This window comes from Bubalus kerabau, chromosome 20 (genome assembly GCF_029407905.1).
Source record: "Bubalus kerabau isolate K-KA32 ecotype Philippines breed swamp buffalo chromosome 20, PCC_UOA_SB_1v2, whole genome shotgun sequence".
Classification (NCBI taxonomy): Eukaryota; Metazoa; Chordata; class Mammalia; order Artiodactyla; family Bovidae; genus Bubalus; species Bubalus kerabau.
The window spans coordinates 2,288,337-2,308,740 of NC_073643.1; the positions used below are offsets into that span (position 1 = coordinate 2,288,337).

The 20,404-nt window shown below is 39.5% G+C and overlaps 1 protein-coding gene across 1 annotated transcript in view; it reads left to right on the forward strand.

The window, feature by feature from the left end:
• VOPP1 (VOPP1 WW domain binding protein) overlaps positions 1–20,404 on the forward strand; it is a 170,559-nt gene that overhangs the window by 63,051 nt on the left and 87,104 nt on the right. Inside the window, exon 2 of the mRNA XM_055557253.1 lies at positions 14,865–14,923. Coding sequence (XP_055413228.1) covers positions 14,865–14,923 — 59 coding nt within the window. The remainder of the gene's footprint in view (positions 1–14,864; positions 14,924–20,404) is intronic.

Genomic DNA, 20,404 nt, shown 5'->3' on the forward strand with positions numbered 1-20,404 from the left:
TCAGTCTTCGAAGATTGAACTTTTCTAAGAATCCATTTCTTCCAGGTTATCCATTTTATTGCCATATTCATAATGGCCTCTTATACTCCCTTGTTTTTCTGCACTGTTTATTGTAACCTCTCCTTTTTCATTTCTAATTATGTTGATTTGATTCTTCTCCTTTTCTTGTTGAGTCTGGCTAAAGGTTTGTCAATTTTGTTTATCTTCATAAAGAAACAGATTTTAGTTTAATTAATTTTTACTATTATTTCTTTAATTTCTTTTTCATTTATTTCTGCTCAGATCTTCATGATTTCTTTCCTTCTACTATTTTTTTTTGTTTTTTGTTGTTGTTCTTTTTCCAGTTGTTTTAGATGTAAAGTTAGGCTGTCTATTCGATGTTTTCCTTGTTTCTTGAGGTAGGATTGTACTGTTATAAACTTCCCTCTTGGAACTGCTTTTGCTGCATCCCATAGGTACTGAGTTGTTGTGATTTAATTGTCATTTGTTTCTAGTTTTTGATTTCCCTTTTGATTTCTTCAGTAACCTGCTTGTTATTTAGAAAAATGTTTTTTAATCTCCTTGTGTTTGTGTTTCTTACAGTTTTTTTTCTTGTAATTGATATCTAGTCTTATAGCATTGTGGTTGAAGAAGATGCTTGATATGATTTCAATTTTCTTAAATTTACTGAGGTTTGATTTGTGACCCAAGATGTGGTCTATCCTGGAGAATGTTCCATGTGCACTTGAGAAGATGTATTCTTCAGCATTTGGTTGGAATGATGGTCCTAAAGATATCAGTGAGATCCAACTCGTCTAATGTATCATTTAAGACTTGTGTTTCCTTATTAATTTTCTGTTTTGATGATCTGTCCATGTGTGGTTGGGGTGTTAAAGTCTCCAACTATTATTGTGTTACTGTCAATTTCTCCTTTTATGTCTGTTAGTGTTTGTCTTAGGTATTGAGGTGCTCCTATGTTGGGTGCATAGATATTTACAATTGTTATGTCTTCCTCTTGGATTGATCCCTTGATCATTATGTAGTGTCCTTCCTTATGTCTTGTAATATTCTTTATTTTAAGGTTTCTTTTTTCTTTTTTTTTATTAAAAAAAAAAACGGGTGTACATGTGTTCCCCATACTGAACCCCCCTCTCACCTCCCTCCCCATCCCATCCTTCAGGGTCTGATATGAGGATTGCTACTCCAGCTTTCTTTTGCTTCCCATTTGCATGGAATATATTTTTCCATCCTCTCACTTCCAATCTATATGTGTCTTGAGGTCCGAAGTGGGTTTCTTATCCTGCCATTCCCTTCTGGCCTGCAGAGCTTCTGCTGAAAGATCAGCTGTTAAGCATATGGGGTTTCTCTTGTATGTTACTTGTTGCTTCTCTCTTGTTGCTTTTAATATTCTTTCTTTATGTTTAGTTTAAACTTTCTTTGTTAGTTTGATTAGTATGTGTCTTGGTGTGTTTCTCCTTGGGTTTATCCTATATGGGACTCTTTGTGCCTCTTGGCACATTCCAGCTCATTTCTTTCTAAAGATTGCTTTGTATATTTGGGGTCTTTGTGTTTCCATACGAATTGTGAAATATTTTATTCTTGTTCTGTGAAAAATGCCATTGGTAATTTGATAGGAATTGCATTTAATTGGTAGATTGCTTTGTGTAATACAGTCTGTTTTTGCAGTACTGAGTCTTCCAGTCCAGGAACATAGTATCTCTCTCCATCTGTTTATGTTTTCTTTAATTTATTTCATTAGTATCTTACAGTTTTCTATATACAACTCTTTTGTCTCCTTAGGTAGGTTTATTTCTTATTGTCACAGTGGTAAATGGGATTGTTTCTTTAATTTCTCTTTATGAATTTTCATTGTTAGCATATAGGAATGCAAGTGATTTTTGTATATTGATTTTGTATCCTGCAACTTTATTAAATTCACTGATTAGCTCTAGTAAATTTTTTTGTGTGACATGTTTAGGGCTTTCAATGTATAGTATCATGTTGTATGCAAATCATGAGAGTTTTACTTCTTTTCCAGAGTAGATTCCTTTTATTTCTTTCTTCTCTAATTGCCATGGAGAACTTCCAAAACTATGTTGAATAGTAGTGGTGAGTTTGCACCCTTGTCTTAGTCCTGATCTTAGAATAAATGTTTTTAAAGTTTTTCACCATTGAGAATAATGTTTGCTTTGGGTTTATTGTTCAGTTCAGTTCAGTCGCTCAGTCGTGTCCGACTCTTTGTGACCCCATGCATTGCAGCATGCCAGGCTTCCCTGCCATCACCAACTCCCAGACCTTACTCACACTCATGTCTATCGAGTTGGTGATGCCATCCAACCATCTCATCCTCTGTTGTCCCGTCTCTTCCCACCTTCAATCTTTCCCAGCATCAGGGTCTTTTCAAATGAGTCAGTTCAGGTATATGATATATGGCCTTTATTATGTTGACGTAATTTCCATCTATGTCCATTTTCTGAAGAGTTGATCATACATGGGTGCTGAATTTTGTCAAAAGCTTTTTCTGCGTCTGTTGAGTTTTTTGTCTGTTAGCATTTGCTTTATGTATTGAGGTGCTTCTGTGTTGGGTGCATAAATATTTATAATTGGTATGTCTTCTTGGATTAATCCATTGATCATTATGTAGTGTCCTTCTTTATCTCTTGTAATAGTCTTTATTTTAAGGTCTATTTTGTCTTATATGAGAATTGCTATTCCAGCTTCCTTTTGATTTCCATTTTCATGGAATATCTTTTTCCATACTCTGACTTTCAGTCTGTATGTGTCTCTAGGTCTGAACTGGGTCTCTTGTAGACAGCATGTATACAGGTCTTCTTTTTGTATCCATTCAACCAGTCTATGTCTTTTGGTTGGAGCATTTAAGTCATTTACATTTAAAGTAATTATTGATATATATATGTTCCTATTGGCATTTTCTTAATTGTTTTGGATTTGTTTTTGTAGGTCTCTTCCTTCTCTTGCATTTCCTCCATATAGAAGTCCCTCTAACATTTGCTATAAAGCTGGTTTGGTGGTGCTCTTTAACTTGTGTTTGTCTGTAAAGCTTTTGTTTTGTCCCTCAATTTTGAATGAGATCCTTGCTGGATAGAGTATTCTTAGATGTAGATTTTTCCCTTGCAGTACTTAAACTGTGTCCTGCCATTCCCTTCTAGCCTGCAGAGTTTCTGCTGAAAGATCAGTGGTTAATTGTGTGGGGTTTCCCTTGTGTGTTACTTGTTGCTTTTTTGTTACTGCTTTTAATATTTTTTCTTTGTTTTTAATCTGTTAGTTTGATTTATGTTTCTCAGCATGTTTCTCCTTGGGTTTATCCTGGATTGGTATCTCTGTGCTTGTTGGACTTGATTGGCAATTTCTTTTCCCATGTTATGAAAGTTTTCAACTATAGTCTGTTCAAAAAATTTCTTAGACTCTTTCATTTTCTCTTCTTTTTCTGGGACCCCTATAATTCAAATGTTGGCGCTTTTAGTATTATCCCAAAGGTCTCTGAGACTGTCCTTAGTCCTTTCCATTCTTTTTTCTTTATTATACTCTTTAGCAGTTATTTCCACCATTCTGTCTTCCAGCTCACTTACCTCTTCTTCTGCTTCAGTTAGTTACTCTGCTATTGATTCCTTCTAGAGTTTGTTTAATTTCAGTAATTATGTTGTTGTTTATGTGTGCTTGTTCTTTATTTCTTCTACATCTTTGTTAAGTGTGTTAATTGATTCATATTTTCTCCATTCTATTTTCGAGGTTTTGTATCATCTTTACTATTGTCACTCTGAATTCTTTTTCAGATAGTTTGCCTATTTCCTCTTTGTTTATTTGGTCTTCTGAGTTTTTACCTTTTTCCTTCATATGCAGAGTATTTCTCTGTCTTAATTCATTTTTTTCTAACTTACTGTATCTGGAGTCTACTTTCCCCAGGCTATAGGGTCACAGTTCCTCCTTTTGGTCTCTACCCTTAGTGGCTGGATTTGGTTCAGTGCTTTGTGTAGGCTTCATGTTCGAAGGGACTTGTGCCTGTGTTCTGGTGGGAAGAGTTGTGTTTTTTTCCCTCTGGTGGGTAGGGCTGTGTGAAGTAGCATGTTTTGGGGTATCTGTGGGAAGCCTGTCTGCTGTTTTTGTCTTGTTGTTTGGGTGAGGCATCCTGTACTGGGTGCTGCTAGCAGTTAGATGATGTCAGGTCTTGGACACAGGTGGAGGCCTTCGTGGGAGTTCTCAGTAGTTAACACTCCCTGGTGTCAGGAGTTCTCTGCAGTCTAGTATCCTGGACTCAGTTTCCCCAGCCCAAAAGCTCAAACCCAACCTTTGGCCAGGGAACCAAGATCCTACAAGCCATTTGTTATGGCATTAAAGAAGATTAAAACAAACACACAAAAACAAAATCAAACAAAAAACGAACCCTAAACAAAAGATAAATGGACAATCAGCCAATAATAACAAAACCAAAGGAACACACACACACACACACACAACGCCAAAATAGTCCAAAGAAAACAAAGTACAAGACAGTGACCTGGCAGGCAAAGAAAGCTAAGAATGATATCAACCAATTAAAGACAAAACTAACTAAAACACCAACCAGAAAACAAGACCAAAGGAGATTACCAACTAGGGAATAGAGCAAAGAAAGCCAAACAAACTAACAAACATGGTGAAACAGAGAAAAGGAAGAAAACAAAAGAAAAATAGAACTATATAGAAAAAAAAAAATACACATGTTGTTTTTTTCCTGCTGTAGTTATTCTTTTACATATATACAAGTATATAACATGTATAAATATATATCAGTTCGGTTGCTCAGTTGTGTTTGCAACCCCACAGACTGCAGCATGCCAGGCTTCCCTGCCGTCACCAACTCCCAGAACTTACTCACACTCATGTCCATTGAGTTGGTGATGCCATCCAAGCATCTCATCCTCTGTCGTCTGCTTCTCCTCCTGCCTTCAATCTTTCCCAGCATCAGGGTCTTTTCCAGTGAGTCAGTTCTTCGCATCAGGTGGCCAAAGTAGTGGAGTTTCAGCTTCAGCATCAGTCCTTCCAATGAATATTCAGGACTGATTTCCTTTAGGATGGACTGGTTGGATCTTCTTGCAGTCCAAGGGACTCTCAAGAGTGTTCTCCAACATTGCAGTTCAAGAGCATCAATTTTTCAGCACTCAGCTTTCTTTATGGTCCAACTCTCACATCCATACATGACTACTGGAAAAACCAGAGCTTTGACTAGACGAATCTTTGTCAGCAAAGTACTGTCTCTGCTTTTTAATATACTGTCTAGGTTGGTCATTGCTTTTCTCCAAGGAGCAAGTGTCTTAATTTCATGGCTGCAGTCACCATCTGCAGTGATTTTGGAGCTCAGGAAAATTGTCACTATTTCCATCATTTTGCCATCTATTTGCCATGATGTGATGGGACCAGATGACATGATCTTAGTTTTTTTGACTGTAGAGTTTTAAGCCGCTTTTTCACTCTCCTCTTTCATCTTCATCAAGAGGCTGTTTAGTTTCTCTTTGCTTTCTGCCACATGGTGTCATCTGCATATCTGAGGTTATTGATATTTCTTCTGGCAATCTTAATTCCAGCTTGCACTTCATCCAGCCTGGCATTTTGCATGATGTACTTCACATATAAGCCAATAGATACATAAACATATATAAATATATATAGAAACATACATATAAAAATATAACATTTATACATATGTGTAACATATATATAAACATATATAAAAGAATAACTACAGCAGGAAAAGAACAATATGAGAAACAAACAAAATTTAAAAAGGAAAATGAAAATACCCCACAGAAATCCAAAAACCCAACATAGAGGTAGAAGTATGTAATGGAAATAAAAAGTGTGATTAAAAAAAAAAAGTTATCAGAAGGTTAAACAGAGTTAATAATAAAAAAAAAGAAAGAGCAACTACAAGAACACAAAAAATAGAAGAGAAAACATCCAGAGCAAATCCAAATATAAGCATAATAATAAATATTTTTGTTGGCTCTCAGCTGTCAATATCCTTTTCACCACTGTGAGTCACAGCCCACCTCTGCATCCATAGGAGGCCCTCCAATACTGGGCTGGTCTCTGGACCTTCCATGGGGACAGCTCATACTCTAATCTTGCCCTACTCCTATGTGTTTTTGCCTCCACTGTCTACCTCTGCTAGAGCTAGGGCGTTTTCTTTTGTGAGAACACTCATTGTCCTTTTTATATATTCCATAGATAGAGTCCACCTAGATTGTATGGATTTGATCTATAGCTTGTACAGCTGGTGGGGAGGTTTTCAATCCTCTTCCTTCGCCACACTGCCCCTGGGGTTTAACTGTGGTCTTATCTCAACTGTGTGTCGGTCATCTACAGGAGTTGGAGGACCATACGTGGAAGTGGCACAGCTGCTTGGATTGTGGGGACCCTGGCAGCACCAGGTACACAGGGGTGCTGGTGGCCACAGGAGCAGGAGATAGCACTATTAGGGTTTTTTCTAGCCTCTGGAAGCTCTGCCCCAGTAAGGATCAAGCATTCCCTTTGTAAATTTTTTATCAGACTTCAACAGGGCCTCTCCGTACCTTGTGCCTCTGTCTCTGGTGCTAAGCACAAGACCAGCCAGTGTCTCAGAGGCTCCCTCCATGAGACTGTGGATGCCCTGGCTAACTGGGCTGAAGCTAACTGGGTTGAACTGAATGCAGCCTCAAGGCATGTTGATGAAAGTAAAAGAAGCACCGGGTTCCAGCACAGAATGGAGAGAGTCATCAGGCTGATTTTCTTGGGGACCCCCTGCCACCGTCTCACAGCAGATTGTGTACTTATTGGTCCATAACAGACCACCTAAAGTTATTACCACAATAAGTGAAACAAGGGTACTTACTTTCCAGGTGGGATTAATTCTGTTAGTGAAGCCCTCATTTGCCAGTTTGCTATTCAGAGATCCCAATGCAGCCTCCACTGAACAGGAGGAAGACAGAATTTAGATAAACTCCTCAGTGCTTTGAATACCTTAGAGCTTGCTCTTGACCACCATGTGTCCAAAGTCACAGGTCATTTCTCTCAAAGTTGATCAGTATTGTGGTACTGATCTATGAACTTGATCAGTATTGTGGTACTGATTCTTTGAATTTGGAACAGAAAAAGGATGTTCAATTTTATCAAACAGTGGCATCATGATTCTTCCTATATAGTGGAGATAGATGTAGAATAATTTCTGTTAATATGAGGATTATCATTTGAGATTAGCAAGGATTTGTTCTTTGGGGCCTGTTCTTGGCTCACTATGGATAACAATATTTAGGAGGGCTTAACTACATTTATAATAATATCATAGTCCTTGAATGACAGACCGCTAGGATTCTTTCCTGAGTACAGACAACTTACAAGCCTTTCCAGTTTAAATCTTAAGATTCTCTCACTTGGATTGTGCCTGACAGTAAATGTTTTCTTGCATTCCTGCAGGTTCTACTTTGTCAATAGTTTATAAATTGAAGGTTGCTACTCTCCACTCTCTCTTCAGGAAATAGATAGCTCTATTCTAGTGCTTCTGTGAGCTCATTGAAGGCCCACTGTTTGCCCAGAACGTGGTGGAGCATCCTGGCTGTTGAGGACACCGTCAGTGACAGCAAGTAGCTGGCTTATCTCTCCTAACAAATGTATTTTCTGTTTCAGTAGATGGTCAGTTTTTAAGAAGTCATGGTAATATCTTTATAGAATGGGTTGAGCTACTTTTGGAGGTAGACATAAAACCCTGAAATGTTTTGTTTTTTTTTTCCCTTGTTTACTTTTCAAACTCTTTTTGGGAAGGGGCTTATTCTTTTAAGGAGATTTTAGAAAACTGTACCACAGTTTTCCAAAATGTATTTATGTATTTAGAATCTTTGTTTTCAGGCCATTTTGCTTTTTCTTAAATGATAAATGATCACAGTGAAAATAAGCCTTAGAAGTCATTTGTTCCAGAGAATTAAGAAAGCTGGCTTCAGGATGCATATTTCCAAATAGAGTGCTAACTGGCTGTGGGATTCCTGGAGCCATTCCCTGGTCTGGCCAGGCATTTTGAGGTATTCAGTCTCAATTAGTTCATCAAGCTCTCTCATGCATCCAGCAGGGATGAGAGTCCATCCTACTTTAGAAGAAAGGATGCTGAGAGCCAGGCCAACTGACAGCGTGGTTGGTGAGTGGCCGTCAGAATTGGAATACAGTTCTTTAGGTTTTAATCCATCCTTCCTCTATGGGTGGATTCATCCTGGCCCCGGTGCAGTGGAGCCTGGCACAGTGCCTTCTTCCTACTTTTTGCCATGCTGCCATCTGCCTGTCTGTGGGCTTGCCTCTGACAGCCCAGCACTGTTGGGGAGCATTCTGGAAAGCACCCTCACTTTACAAATGCCCATTTTGACCACATCTGCAATGCTTGAGCTATCTGGAAACACCCTGAATTTTGGTGTTTATGCTGATTTGGAAACTGGAATCAGTAGGCTAACTGTGGCTCTGCTGGTAGACTTCCACTTGGTAGAAACTGGCTGTCCATCCTGGGTGGGTTCCAGCAGAAATCTCCCTCTGCACTTCCTCCCTGGAGAACCTAATCTCCATTTTTACCTCTAGGTCTCTCAGGGGCTTGTGCAAGGTGACTTTAACACTGGTGCTCAGTTAACCAGCTTTTACTGGAGGAGACTCAACAGTGGAAAGGATCAGGACTCCCCAGTCCTCATTGAGTTTTACATTTAATGAAACTGTCTTACAATTAATGAAACATGACTTGTGTTCTTCATATTATTCAGCTGTAAAATGATATAATGATGTGTTAACTTTTGTGAGGTACCATATATATGTGTTGTTGCTCTATTGATAGAAGCTGTTGTAAAAGTCCGGCATCCAAAAGTAGTGAAGAAGTTGCCTGGATATTAGCAAATTTCAAGAATTTAAATGTTATGTAGCTAGCTCAATTTAACAGAGATTTTTCTCTTCTGTCTCAGGAAATATAACTGCAACATTTTCTTAGAGAATATTTTATAAAGGAACAAAGTGGGTTACTATTTAAAAAATAGATCTTATTTGAGTGGCTTTAGTGATATGTGATGAAAGGTCATCGCCAAAATAGTCAACAAGCACCAATGGATTTACTAGACACCCAGCAAATGCTGAGAAGAGACTAGGGATGGTCTGAGCAAGAGTGGGCAGAAAAGGGCGACCTTGGTATCTTTGGGCAGCAGGAGGGGAGGGCATTTTTGTAAGTCTCTTGTGTTAATCCCACCTTCCTCTGTGTGGTTGCTCTCAACAAAGTGGTAGCCTGTGTAGGAGGAGCTCCATGATGGAACTCAGGGAATTTCTTCAAGCTTTCCCAAGTGGATTGTTTTTTTTTTTTTGGAAGTATTTCTTTCTTTTTTTTTTTAAATTTTATTTTATTTTTAAACTTTACAATATTGTATTGGTTTTGCCAAATATCGAAATGAATCCGCCACAGGTATACATGTGTTCCCCATCCTGAACCCTCCTCCCTCCTCCCTCCCCATACCATCCCACTGGGTCGTCCCAGTGCACCAGCCCCAAGCATCCAGTATCGTGCATCAAACCTGGACTGGTGACTCGTTCCATATATGATATTATGGAAAGTGGATTTTTAAAAAATCCTTTTTGACTTTACTTTTTTCTTTTTTTTTTTTGCATATTCTTTTTTTTTTAATTTTATTTTTAAACTTTACATAATTGTATTAGTTTTGCCAAATATCAAAATGAATCCACCACAGGTATACATGTGTTCCCCATCCTGAACCCTCCTCCCTCCTCCCTCCCCATACTTTTTTCTTTTCTTTTTGTTTCAAATATGCTTTATTTTAAAAAGAAACTGGAAACAACCTAGTGTGTTACTCACTGAGCTGTGTCCAACTCTTTGTGACCCCATGGACTGTAGCCCACCAGGCTCCTCTGTCCATGGAATTCTCCAGGCAAGAATACTGGAGTGAGTTGCTATTTCCTTCTCCGGGGATCTTCCCAATGCATGGATCGAACCTGGGTCACCCACATTGCGGGCAGATTCTTTACCATCTGAGCCACCAGGGGAAGCCATGGAAACAACCTAAATGTTCGTTAATAATTGATGGATAAGCAACTGTATAACATCCATACACAGGGAAACATTACTCAATGCAAAAAGGAATAATATATTGATAGTCCCAACAACAGTAAATAATCTCAAAACAATTATGCTTACTGACAGAAGGTAAAAAAAAAAAAAAACCTCATACTGTATTACATTCATATAAAATTCTAGAAAATTCAAACTAATGTATTATGAAATGAAATAAATCAATAGTTGCATCTGGATAGGGAGGACAAGAAGAGATCATTAACGGGTGTAAGAAAATTTTTGTGGGTAATGATATGTTCATTACCTTAATTTTGTGATATTATAGGTACACATCAGATCAGATCAGATCAGATCAGTTGCTCAGTCGTGTCAGACTCTTTGCGACCCCATGAATCGCAGCACGCCAGGCCTCCCTGTCCATCACCAACTCCCAGAGTTCACTCAGACTCACGTCCATCGAGTCAGTGATGCCATCCAGCCATCTCATCCTCTGTCGTCCCCTTCTCCTCTTGCCCCCAACCCCTCCCAGCATCAGAGTCTTTTCCAATGAGTCAACTCTTCACATGAGGTGGCCAAAGTACTGGAGTTTCAGCTTTAGCATCATTCCTTCCAAAGAAATCCCAGGGCTGATCTCCTTTAGAATGGACTGGTTGGATCTCCTTGCAGTCCAAGGGACTCTCAAGAGTCTTCTCCAACACCATAGTTCAAAAGCATCAATTCTTTGGCGCTCAGCCTTCTTCACAGTCCAACTCCCACATCCATACATGACCACAGGAAACACCATAGCCTTGACTAGACGAACCTTTGTTGGCAAAGTAATGTCTCTGCTTTTGAACATATATTAAAATGCATCATATTGTACAATTTAAGCGTTGTGTTGTTTAGTCACTAAGTTGTGCCTGACACTTTTGCAACCCCAGTGACTATAGCCTGCTAGCCTCCTCTGTCCATGAGATTCTCCAGGCAAGAATACTGGAGTGGGTTCCCATTTCCTTCTCCAGACTTTGTTTTTTGAATATGAAAAACATTTACATGATTCAAAAATCAACCTATATAAAACAGTATACTTGGGGACTTTCTTGATGGTCCAATGGTTAAGACTTTGTACTTCTACTACAGGGGGCACAAGTTTGATCCCTGGTCAGGGAACTAAGATCCTGCATGCTACGCAGTGTGGCAAAAAAAAAAAAAAAGTATACTCACAGAATCCCCATTCCTGCCCCAGCCTCTGTCACTCCTCTGCCACCTCCCCTACAGGACAAGTATTCTCATTACTTTTCACTATACGTTTCCTGTGGTTCTTTTTGTAAAAAAGTTAACCAAATGTACAAGTTTCCTTTTCCATAAAAATTAGTGTGCTACATGTGCCCTTCTTAATATTGCTTTTTCACAGCACTGCATTGTGGAAATCATTTCATTCAGGTTCTGAGAAACTTCATTCTTGTTGGCTGCTTAGTCCTCCATTGTATGGACATACTGTTCTCTATCTGATCAGCCTGCTATGAGTATGTATTTACATTGTTTCAAGAATTTCATTATTAGAAATAATACCACAGTACATAACCTTGTGCATGTGGTGTTCCATCTTTGTGGAGAGGGAATCCGTGAAAGAGGAATGGAACCATAGTTTTGCAGAGATTGCTTTTCCTTCCCAACAGCCACATGTGGGAGTGTCTGAGAGTTGTGCTGTCTCACAATTCAAGTTGTTATTTAACCTGCAGTAGCTCTGAAGCTCATGCTCCCATGGGTTCTGCAAGACGTGCGTGTGCATCTTCATACCACCCGCACTGCTGCTAAGTTCAGAGGAGGCCCAAACTGGGAACCTACCTTCCCAAGCCTCTCACCTGCTGATGGTGGAACTGGGAGCAGATCTAATGTCAGTCTGTCCTCCAGTCATACAACATGGGGACATGGGAGGTGGGCAAAGGAAGTTCTTCAGGGTAATGTTGAGAAACCATGCTGTAAAGAAATGTGGCTTTGAGCAAGACACCCATGAGGGGTCCCGGTGTTTAATCTGTAAAATGGCCTTCCTCATATTGACACACCAAGAAAAAAATCCTAAAAGGCAACAATGATACTATTTTTGTTGTTATCTTAAGAGTTAGGAGATGTGGTGCTTGGGTCCAAAAATGTGGCTGCTTTGAATAGGAGGTCTTCAGGTAAAGGACTGTCCCACAGCAGATGCCGAGGGGAGCATCTCATGCCCTGACTGCTGAGGCATTGCTGGCCCTTCTCCTGGATCCGTGGGTCTGAGTCTCCGGTGAGATGCCCATGTGGGTGACCAGAGCAGCAATAAGTGGGGGCTTGGACTTGGCTCTGGTCTCCCGAGTTTTAGGACTGGCATTAGGGACATCATTTCTTGACTGTGTGTGGAACTTGAGTGTCGAATTCCAAGAAAGTGTGTCTGTCTCTAGTGGTGATGGAGAATGAAGAAGAGACATTGGAAATGCCACCTGGAAATGAGACCTGGTTTCTCAGTTTATTATAGAAGTCTCTAGTGAAATGAATTGTAACTTAGGGTACAGACCTGGAATTGCTCTTCCTTGACAAAATAAATTGATTTCTTTAGCTGTCTGAACTTCATTCTTAAATTGGACAAGAGCTAACCTAGTCTAAATTAAACTCATTTTCCATTAATGAAGCTGAGTCATTTCGGGCTGCCCAAATGTGCTTCTGAGTGTCTTAGTTGCTCAGTCGTGTCTGACTCTTTGTGACCCAGTGGACTGTAGCCTATCAGGCTCCTCCATCCATGGGATTCTCCAGGCAAGAACACTGGAGTGGGTTGCCATTTCCTTCTCCAATCTGAAAACATACATATACATTTAAAAATCCAGTGTTTCATGCTCTTTTCATAACTCATTGAATTTAGCCAGCCTAACACATAGCATTCATACTCCCCTCTCCCTTGGCGTTCTGCTGTAGATTTGGGGTGTGTTTCTGACCTTCTTGGAGAAGGAAATGGCAACCCACTCCAATATTCTTGCCTGGAGAATCCCATGGATGGAGGAGTCTGGTAGGCTACAGTCCACTGAGTCGCAAAGAGTCAGACACAACTGAGCGACTTCACTTTCACTTTCACTTTCTGACCTTCTACAGCTATCAGGCAGACTGAGGTAGAAGGGCATCAGCATATACCCCGGGAAAGGGGGGTGAACAACACAGTTGGTCCCTGCCTTGCCCAAAGAAAGCTTTGTTTTCACTGTGCCTTTTCCTGCTGGTACTTTTGCATTGTAATATTTTGAAGGTGTTATTTACATATGGGAGCAATGAACTGGGTTATGAAGGTAGGAAGTTGTGTATTTTTTTAAAATAATGGCATGAGTGGAGTAATTTTAGAAAAGCCTTGCTCAGCTCGGTCAGAGCATTTCTGGTTGGAGCTCTTACTTGCAGTTGGTGCCACTGGCTTCCTGTCACTTGTCAGGTGTTTGAGATACTGAACCCGCTAGCGTGGTATCACATCTGCTCAGCCCTGCCATCTGGAAAATTCAGCCTCAACTTCCTTGGAAAGCACAGAGAAGTCCCTCCTTGTCCCCCTCTTCCATCTTTCTCATCCCTGGGAATGAACGAGGGCAGGGCCCCCACTGATTGTATCAGGTCTATTCTGTCTCACAGAGTCTGGCAGGCATAGATGCCCACTGGGGAATATGCCTTTTGGAATACTGTAGACCTTTGGAAGGAGAGTTATGACCAACCTAGATGGCATATAAAAAGCAGAGATATTACTTTGCCAACAAAGGTCCATCTAGTCAAGGCTATGGTTTTTCCAGTGGTCATGTGTGGATGTGAGAGTTGGACTGTGAAGAAGGCTGAGCACCGAAGAATTGATGCTTTTGAACTGTAGTGCTGGAGAAGACTCTTGTGAGTCCCTTGGACTGCAAGGAGATACAACCATTCCATCCTAGAGGAGACCAGTCCTCGGTGTTCATTGGAAGGACTGATGCTGAGGCTGAAACTCCAATACTTTGGCCAGCTCATGTGAAGAGTTGACTCATTGGAAAAGACCCTGATGCTGGGAGGGATTGGGGGCAGGAGGAGAAGGGGACGACAGAGGATGAGATGGCTGGCTGGCATCACTGACTCGATGGATGTGAGTTTGGGTGAACTCTGGGAGATGTTGATGGACAGCAAGGCCTGGTGTGCTGTGATTCATGGGGTTGCAAAGAGTCGGACACTACTGAGCGACTGAACTGAACTGAACTGAGACCCGTGAACAATATGGGTTTGAACTGCATGGCTCCACTTACACGTGATTTTTTTTTCAATAGTAAATACAATAACACTACATGATCTGTGGAACCATGGTGATGGAGGGCTGACCCATAATTTCTACGTGAATTTTCAACTGTGTGGAGGGTGGGTGCTCCGAACCACCATGTTGTTCGAGAGTCACTATATCCTGAAATATAAAGATGTAGAAATGGTAAAACTCTGGGAGATGTTTTTCAAAAACAAAAGTAGGGAGAATCTGTGTAATTATTTATAGCATCTTTAGATATTTGAAGTATCACACCAAGTGAATTTTAAAAATATGGATTGTTTTAAATTTGCATTTTAATGAATTATTCATCCCCTTGTACTTAGAAAAGCTAGAAAAATGATAGGGAAAGAGATATTTTCTTCTGTTTCAAAAATTTTGAAGAAATAGAAAGTCATGTAGCGGGTGAATCTCCCTCTGGTTCATTGTCCCACCAATGCCTGCTTCTCACACTTTAAGCTGCTTCCACTCATCCTTCCTTGTTTTTTTGCATGAGATCTTCTTAACAGTATGCAAATGAGTTTTCACTGACAAATCTTTTCTTCCTTCTATTTCCAGTGCACAGAGGCCAAAAAACATTGCTGGTATTTTGAAGGACTCTATCCCACTTATTATATGTAAGTATTTGCACTTATCTGTGATCACATCTTTCTCTGAGAATTATTTCTTTCATAGATCACAGGAGTGGTTAGGGGAAGGGGCAAACCCAGCCTTGGGAGGCCTCTAGCCCTGGTTTCACTTGCCTGTGCCCCTGAATGAGCAGGCAGCCTCCCTAAGGATTCAGACCAGCTGCTCTGAGGACAGTGTAGAATCCTGAGTGCTCTGTTCTGTGAGGCATGTTAGCTTGTATGTGATTGGTGAGGGCAGAATATCTAAACAAGGCCAACATTATATTGATTTATACAAATCTTCCTAGCCAAAGGGAGCAGAGGTGGTAGGAAAGAATTTTGTATTTGAATAGGGCAGGAAAAAGTACTTAGTTCTGCTGTGAGTGTGAGAGAGAGAGGAGAGATGACAGTGATCACAAGGGTCACCTGGCCCTGGCACCTCTCTAGGCAGGTGCAGTCAGCCTTGCATGTCTGCAGATTACGCCTCTTCCTGTGCCCTCAGCCCATGCCAGTATTGCTTTTATTAAAGCATTGCTGTATTTGTTTTTCTGTATTTTAAATATCTGCCCTGGAAGCCACTAGCTCCACCGACACACCAGGATTAACTGTCTAGATTATCAATTAATATTTTTTACTATGTTTTGAAGTTCCGTAAGTTTCAAGTGGAATGCATCAAAGCAATTTTTCCCCAAAAACCCTTGTATTGAATTTTGTTAAACATGAAAAATTTTAGTAATGCATATAATTGTTATAGCAGAAACTATTTTCTAGTATATGGGGAGATTGGGCAGGGAATACTATACATAATAGCAAATAGGGTTATTTCTTAACTGGCCAAGATGTATACTTTTCTTACCTGTCTTTCTTCAGTTTTTAATCTTGAAGAGATCAGTGTGTGTGGAGAAAGTTGCTGGGCTGTGGTTGGGAATGGAATACAGGTAAAGGGCCAGTTTTTCTGCCTTGGTTTCATATCAAAAAGCAGGAGTCCTTAGTGCCCCACAGGGTGTAGTCCTGGCAGAAATACTCCGCAGCTGCAGAAAGACAAAATGTACTTGAAAGATAAAGCAGCAGCAAAGGGGTTTTGGTTCTAATTACAGAGTTGTCATCTTGAAGAAAAGTGGTTGTGGGATAACAGGGAGAAGATTTGGTTCTTGGTACAGTGAATTTTCCTTGCAAAGCTTTAGTGCTTTTTAAAAAAATTGCTTTACAATATTGTGTTGGTTTCCACCATACATCAACATAAATCAGCCATGGTGTACGTATGTCCCCTCCTGCTTGAACCTCCTTCCAACTTCCCATCACATCCCACCCCTCTAAGTTGTCACAGAGCCTCGGTTCAAGTTCCGTGAATCATATAGCAAATTGCCACTGGCTATTTATTTTACATATGGTAGTGTATATGTTTCCATACTACTGTCTCCATTTGTCCCACTCGCTGCTCCACCCTCTCCCATATCTACAAGTCTTTTCTCTATGTCTGTGTCTCCATTGCTGCCCTGCAAATAGGTTCATCAGTAGCATCTTTCTAGATTCCATATATATGCATTAATCTTCGATATTTGTTTTTCTCTTTCGGACTTACTTCACTCTATGTAATAGGCTCTAAGTTCATCCACTTCATTAGAATTGAGTCAAATGTGGTCTTTTTATAGCTGAGTAATATTCTGTTGTATACATGTATCACAGCTTCTTTATCCATTCATCTGTCAGTGAACATCTAGGTAGTAGCTTCCATGTCCTAGCTATTGTAAATAGTTCTGCAATGAATATTGGGGTATGTATGACTTTTCCAGTTTTGGTTTCCTCATGGTATATGCCCAGTAGTGGGATTGTTGGGTCATATGGTAGTTTTATTCCTAGTTTTTAAAGGAATCTCCATACTGTCTTCCATAGTGGCTGTATCAATATATATTCCCACCGACAGTGCAAAAAGGTTTCCTTTTCTCCACACCCTCTCCAGCATTTTTTTTTTTGTAGATTTTTAAACATTTATTTATTTTTTAGTTGAAGGATAATTGCTTTATAGAATTTTGTTGTTTTATGTGAAACATTAGCATGAATCAGCCATACGTATACATGTATCCCCTCCTTCTTGAACCTCCCTCCCATATCCCTCCCCATCCCACCCCTCTAGGTTGATACAGAGCCCTTGTTTGAGTTCTCTGAGTCATATAGAAAATTCCCATTGGCTATCTATTTTACATATGATAATATAGGTTTCCATGTTATTCTCTCCACACTTCTCACTCTCTCCTCCCCTCCTCTGTGTCTGTAAGTCTGTTCTCTTTGTCTGTGTCTCCAATGCTGCCCTGCAAATAGGTTCATCAGTACCATCTTTCTAGATTCCGTGTATATGCATTAGTATACGATGTTTTTATCTTTCTGACTTACTTCATTCTGTATAATATACTCTAGGTTCATCCACCTCATTAGAACTGACTCAGATGCATTCCTTTTTATGGCTGAGTAATATTCCACTGTATATATGTGCCACAACTTCTTTATCTGTTCATCTGTTGATGGACATTAAGGTTGCTTGCCTGCATGTTCTAGCTATTGTAAATAGTGCTGCAGTGAACATTGGGGTACATGTGTCTTTTTCAATTTTGGTTTCCTCAGGGTATATGCAGTAGTGGGATTGCTAGGTCATATGGTGGTTATATTCCTGTCTTTTTAAGGAATCTCCATACCATCTTCCATAGTGGCTGGATCAATTTACATTCCCACCAACAGCGCAAGAGGCTTCCCTTTTCTCCACACCCTATCCAACATTTTTTGTTTGTAGACTTTTTGATGATGGCCATTCTGACCAGTGTGAGGTGATATCTTATTATAGTTTTGATTTTCATTTCTCTAATAATGAGTGACGTTGAACATCTTTTAATGTGTTTATTAGCCATCTGTATGTCTTCTTTGGAGAAATGTCCATTTGGGACTTCCACCCACTCTTTGATTAGCTGTTTTTCTGATGAGTTGCACGAACTACTTGTATATTTTGGAAATTAATCCTTTGTCAGTTGTTTCATTTGCTACTATTTTCTCCTATTCTGAGGTTTGTCTTTTCACTTGGTTTATAGTTTCCTTTGCTGTGCAAAATCTTTTAAGTTTAATTAGTTCCCATTTGTTTATTTTTATTTCCATTGTTCTAGGAGATGGGTTACAGAGGACCTTGCTGTGATTTATGTCATAGGGTGTTCTGCCTATGATTTCATCTAAGAGTTTTATAGCTTCTGGTCTTTATTTAGGTAATGCATTTTGAGTTTATCTTTGTGTATGGTGTTAGGAAGTGTCCTAAGTTCATTCTTTTACCTGTTGCTGTCCAGTTTTCCCAGAACCACTTATTGAAGAGACTGTCTTTTCTCTAGTGTATATTTTGCTTTCATTGTCAAAAATAAGATGCCCATAGGTGTGTGGTTTATCTCTAGGCTTTGCATGTTGTTCCATTGGTCTATATTTCTTATTTTATACCAGTACCATACTGTCTTGATGATTTTAGATTTGTAGTATAGTCTGAAATCAGGAAGGTTGATTACTCCAGCTCCATTCTTTTCTCTCAGGATTGCTTTGTGTTTCCATACAAATTGTGAAATTTTTTTATCTAGTTCTATGAAAAACACCATTGGTAAATTAGGGATTGTATTGAACCTGTAGATTGCATTTTTTAGTAGAGTTATTTTCACAATATTGATTCTTCCAAAACAGGAGCATGGAATATCCTTTCATCTGTCTATGTCATCTCTGTTATCTTTCATCGGTGCCTTACAGTTATCTGTATATAGCTCTTTTGTCTCCTTAAATAGGTTTATTTGTAGGTATTTTGTTCTTATTGTTGCAATGGTGAATGGGATTGTTTCCTTAATTTCTCTTTTTGATTTTTCATTGTTAGTGTATAGGAATGCAAGTGATTTGATTTTGTATCCTGCTGCTTTACCAAATTCACTGATTAGCTCTAGTAATTTTTTGGTGGCATGTTTAGGGTTTTTAATGTATAGTGTGAGAGTTGGACTGTGAAGAAGGCTGAGTGCCGAAGAATTGATGCTTTTGAACTGTGGTGTTGGAGAAGACTCTTGAGAGTCCCTTGGACTGCAAGGAGATCCAACCAGTCCATTCTGAAGGAGATCAGCCCTGGGATTTCTTTGGAAGGAATGATGCTAAAGCTGAAACTCCAGTACTTTGGCCACCTCATGCGAAGAGTTGACTCATTGGAAGACTCTGATGCTGGGAGGGATTGAGGGGCAAGAGAAGGGGACAACAGAGGATGAGATGGCTGGATGGCATCACTGACTCGATGGATGTGAGTCTGAGTGAACTCCAGGAGTTGGTGATGGACAGGGAGGCCTGGCGTGCTGCAATTCATGGGGTTGCAAAGAGTTGGACACGACTGAGCGATTGAACTGAACTGAACTGAACTGAATGTTGTCTGCAAACTGTGAGAGTTTACCTCTTTTCCAGACTGGATTCTTTTAATTTCTTTTTCTTCTATGATTGCCATGGCTGGGACTTCCAAAACTATGTTGAACAATAGTGATGAGAGTGAGCACTGTTGTCTTAGTTCTGATCTTAGTGGAAATACTTTTAGTTTTTCACCTTTGAAAATGTTTGCTGTAGGTTTATTGTATATGGCTTTTATTACTTTGAGGTAGTTTCCTTCTATGCCCATTTTCTAAGGAGTTTTTGTCATACATGGGTACTGAATTTTGTCAAAAGCTTTTTCTGCATCTATTGAGATTATCCTATGATTTTTATCTTTTAATTTCTTAATATGGTAATTTTAATATGGTATATCCCATTGATTGATTTGTGTATATTGAAGAATCCTTGCATCCCTTAGATAAACCCAACTTGATCATGGTTATACAATCTTTTTAGTGTGTTGTTGAATTCTGTTTCCTGGAATTTTGTTGAGGATTTTTGAATCTATGTTCATCAATGATATTTGCCTGTAATTTTTTTGTGTTCTCTTTATCTGGTTTTGGTATCATGGTGATGGTGGTCTCACAGAATGAGTTTGGAAATGTTCCTTCCTCTGCAATTTTTTATTTTTTAATTTATTTTATTTTATTTTTTAAAACCTTTATTTATTTTACTTTATTTTATTTTAAAAATTTTATTTATTTTAATTGGAGGCTAATTACTTTACAATATTGTAGTGGGTTTTGCTATACATTGCTATGAATGAGCCATGGGTGTACATGTGTTCTCCATCCTGAACCCGCCTCTGACCTCCCTCTGCATCCCATCCCTCAAGGGTCATCCCAGTACACCAGCCCTGAGCACCCTTTCTCATGCATCAAACCCTGACTGGCGATCTGTTTCACTTATGATAATATACATGTTTCAATGCTATTTTCTCAAATCATCCCACCCTTGCCTTCTCCCACAGAGTCCAAAAGTCTGTTCTTTGCATCTGTGTCTCTTTTGCTGTCTCGCATATAGGGTCATTGATACCATCTTTCTAAATTCCATATATATGTGTTGATATACTGTATT